Source organism: Lontra canadensis, unplaced genomic scaffold (genome assembly GCF_010015895.1).
Source record: "Lontra canadensis isolate GAN:19392208 unplaced genomic scaffold, GSC_riverotter_1.0 scaffold2514, whole genome shotgun sequence".
NCBI classification, from domain to species: domain Eukaryota; kingdom Metazoa; phylum Chordata; class Mammalia; order Carnivora; family Mustelidae; genus Lontra; species Lontra canadensis.
Window position 1 is genome coordinate 1,541 of NW_022633498.1, and position 4,248 is coordinate 5,788.

Below are 4,248 nucleotides of genomic sequence, written 5' to 3' on the forward strand. Positions count from 1 at the left end.
CTCAGCAGGTGCCCATTGCTGGGCAACTTTACCGCAGGTGGGAAGTGCCAGGACTGTTAGCCACTTTCTCCGCCTCAGATAACCCAGTATTTTAGAACTGGGAGTGTAAAGAAAAACTTCAAGAGGCTTATGGGTGGGAGTAAATGGAGAGAGAACTAGCAGTTAATTGCTCCCATACCACCTTCTCATAATCTTGCAAGCACCAACCCCTAGTAGTCCTTTTTGTTTTCCCCCAAGTCCCCTCCTCAGCCCCACTCCCCCAGCTACCCCTCAATGCTTTGCATGTTTGCTAGCTCCTCATCCTGACCTTATGTCCCACTTTCGAACCTCTCCTCCAGGCTTATGCCACAATACTCCTGGTTCCCTCTCCCCATCCCAGATTTTCTCCAACCAACTACGGTTGCTCAGAATTTGAGGCCAATTACAACGTGTGTGTGTGTGTGTGTGTGTGTCCATATTCTGTCCTGCTGCTCTCAGCAGGGCCAGGGGCAGCAGCCCTACGTCAGGTCCACTAAGGAACCCTGACAAAGAGGAGACACCATACCCTGTAATCGCAAGGAGACCTGGGAGCAGGCAGAGCGTTAGCAGTTTGAGGCTGGTCCGCATCTCATGCCCTCCCAGCAGCTGTTCCCCCAGCCAGGCAGTCTTTTCCTTGACACCTGATTAAATGTTCATTATTCCTGGCACTTGCAGGATAGATTCCAGACCCTCTTCCTCAGCCCACCTGTGCCCCACCGTGCAAGAAGTGCCAGAGCCCAAGCCGCCTCCATGGCCCCAGGAAGGATTCAGGGGAGAGGCCCCATCCAGGGAGCCACTCCTACCAGACAGCCTGGCCAGAATGGAGCTGACTGGTAAGAAAACTCCTGCGGGATCTCAGGCCAAATCAAAGCAGGGTTAACGAGAGAAGAGAAGGGAGATGTGCTGCCAGGGTGGAGGGCTGCGGGAACCCAATCCACCAGGATTAAGGCTTCTGAAAGGTAAATTCCCTGGATTTCAGGTCTGGGTCCTAATTGGGAATTTCTGGACTACCACCTGACAATGATTTCTTCCTTATCCACCCTTTCAACCTCACTTCTTCTCATCTCAGAACTGCTCCTCGTGGTCATGCTTCTCCTAACTGCAAGACTGGATCTGTGCCTCCCGGCTCCTCCCGCCTGTGACCCCCGTCTCCTAAATAAACTGCTTCGTGACTCCCATGCCCTTCACAGCAGACTGGTGAGACTCTCCCAGCACTCTCCCCTCTATCCATTACCTGGGTAGACACCCTCACTCCCATCACTCCCTCCCACTCCCTGATCTGATCACTGTTCTTCCCATATTGTCCTTGGTAAGACCACCACCTCCCAATCACCACTGCTTGACAAAGATGACGATTTGCAATCTAGTCTACTTTTAAAAGCTCTGGTCTGGATATCTATTACTCATGGAAACCTATCCTAGTCACTGGGTCACCACACCCCCCCCTCCTTTATTTGAGCTTCTCCACCCTACCCCACCACCAATCTTTTTCAATAGAGCCAGTGTCCAGACGTTAACCCTTTGTCCACACCTGTCCTGCTGCCTGCTGTGGACTTTAGCTTGGGAGAATGGAAAACCCAGAAGGTAAGAAAGCCATCCTTCCTCTGATTTCCCTAACTCCTGTTTTCATCGGTTTTCTACTGCTTCCCACGATTTCTTCAAAATCCCTGAGCTCCCTAAAAATCTCTCACCTTTGGCGTGGACACCTTAAACTAATCTACATTCGACTGTGATGATATCCTCTGGATGATGGCTTGCGGTCCCAGTATGTGAAAGTAGATTCAAAGCTGAGCACCCAGAAAAGCTGCATAGAAGTCTCTCATGGTGGGGCGCCTGGGTGGCTCAGTGGGTTAAGCCTCTGCCTTCAGCTCAGGTCACGATCTCAGGGTCCTGGGATAGAGCCCCGCATCGGGCTCTCTGCTTGGCTGGGAACCTGCTTCCCCCCGCCTCTCTGCCTAGTTGTGATCTCTTTCTCTTTTAAAAAAATTAAAAAAAAACTTTAAAAAAAAAAAAAAAAAAAAAAAAAAAAAGAAGAAGAAGTCTCTCATGGCCATATTTTTGACCTGTTCCTGTGCAAACTTAAGCTGCCATGAAGAAGTAAGACTGGTCTGTCATCCTCAGATGACATAAAACTGGGAAGCAGAGGTAAAATAACAAGAGACAGAATCAAGTTTCACATTGCTGAAAGGCTAGATCAAAAACAAGGTAAAATTTAGCAGAGATATACAAAAAATTCCACATTTACTCAAAGTAATCAAAGAAGGTCCTATTCCAGCTTCCAGGCCATGATGCCCCCACTTCCCCTTATATAAACTTCTGGCCCTAGAACTTACTATGAACAAGATCTGGGAGGAATGAGCTAAGCTCAGACTTAGCAGGTAACACTATTAAAGCAGCTGTTTGAAAAGCTAGTGATTCTCGGTGGCTTTAGGTGTTTAGCACCCACCCTGTGGAAATATTCCTAAAAACCTTTAAGTGGCCTGGACTTAACAGTAAGTTGAGTACTGGATATCCTCCTCTAGACACATGCTAATTTATTCAGAGGGACCATATGAAACTAGCATGTGTCCAGAAGGAAGAAGCAACCTGAACACAGAGAGGTTAGAAAACATGTTATGTGAGGAATGGCTTAAAAAAAAAAAAAAAAAAAGCAAAGCCTGTCTGATGAGTTTGGAGAAAAGTGGTAAGTCTTGTGCTATAGCTGGACCTGCTTTAGTCTGGGGCTCAGGAAACCTCCTGGGAGGGAGCACTCCTTGCAAAGTGAGCTCTTCTACCCTCAAGATCCCTAGAATCCCCTTTCTTTCCTCTCAGGTCTTCTGGGGGTGGGGGCAGGTACTGGGCCAGGGACAAAGGGCGTTCCTAGGGATCCCTTGCAGTTCCAGCTCTGCCATTGATCAGTAAACCCCTTTCCTTTATCTTTATGATCTTTGTGATGGTCTCATCTCTACGTTCAGTTTTTAAAAAATCATATGATCCTAGGATTTTGTAGCAGAAAGAGTAGACTGGCAGCGCTAGAACCGAGAGGCTAAAAACTGTAATAGCACAGATTCCAACATAGTGTAAGGGGGAAAAAGAGCTTTTCTGACTGAAATTAAATGTAGGGCCAGGCTGGGTTACCAGACACTGGAGTTATTCAAGCAGGGGCTGATGACCAATTGTCGGGAGACTGTAAAGGAATTCCTGTGCTGGGTGGGACCTTGGTCCTGTCCAATTCTCAGCTCCTATGATTCATTCCGCTGGCTACTCCTACAGGCTCCCCACCCACTATTAGCATGCCCTTTGAAGCAGGCCGCGTCTCCCTTCCGTCTCTTTTGCAGGAGCAGACCAAGGCACAGGACGTTCTGGGAGCCGCAGCCCTTCTGCTGGAGGGAGTAATGGCAGCACGGACCCAACTGGGACCCACCTGCCTCTCATCCCTCCTGGGACAGCTTTCTGGACAGGTCCGCCTCCTCCTTGGGGCCCTGCAGGGCCTCCTTGGAACCCAGGTAAGTAAGTCCTGTGTCAAGGGGACTACAGAAACTGTCCTTTGCTGACTCCATCCTTTTAGGAGACCTGAGGGCAGAAAGGTGAATTCTGGGAATCATGAGGGTAGCACAGCTAGCCAACTAAGGAGTGCTCGCTTCCAGCCATAAAGTCTGGGTGCTGGCACCTTATCTTTCCCTGGAGACAAGGGAGGCATGATACCTGGCCCAGGTCTCTGGCCTCAGGCCCATCCTCTGCCCTCAGCTTCCTCCACAGGGCAGGACCACAACTCACAAGGATCCCAATGCCATATTCCTGACCTTCCAACAACTGCTCCGAGGAAAGGTGCGCTTCCTGTTGCTTGTAGTAGGGCCCACCCTCTGTGCCAAGCAGGCCCTATCCACGACAGCTGTCCCAAGCAATACCTCTCTATTCCTCACACTGTACAAGCTCCCAAACAGGACTTCTGGACTGTTGGAGACAAACTCCAGTGTCTCCGCCAGAACTACTGGCTCTGGACTTCTGAAGAGGCTGCAGGGATTCAGAGCCAAGATTCCTGGTCTGCTGAACCAGACCTCCAGGTCCCTAGACCAAATACCTGGACACCTAAACAGGACACACGGACCCTTGATTGGAACTCATGGACTCTTTCCTGGACCCTTACCTACAGCCCTAGGAGCCCCAGATATCCCTCTGGCAACTTCAGGCATGGACTCCCTGCCCCCCCGACCTCTGGCCTGGATATTCTCCTTCCCCAGCCCATCCTCC

At 50.1% G+C, this 4,248-nt stretch overlaps 1 protein-coding gene across 1 annotated transcript; it reads left to right on the forward strand.

Moving 5' to 3' along the window:
- Positions 1–754: 754 nt before the first annotated feature.
- On the forward strand, positions 755–4,061 carry LOC116863720 (thrombopoietin-like; the record flags this gene model as incomplete). Its single annotated transcript, XM_032851089.1, has 6 exons — positions 755–851; positions 1,088–1,215; positions 1,516–1,602; positions 3,336–3,503; positions 3,757–3,825; positions 3,942–4,061. Coding segments are annotated over exons 1-6 (585 nt in total), but the record flags the coding sequence as incomplete, so codon positions are not given.
- Positions 4,062–4,248: the final 187 nt, after the last annotated feature.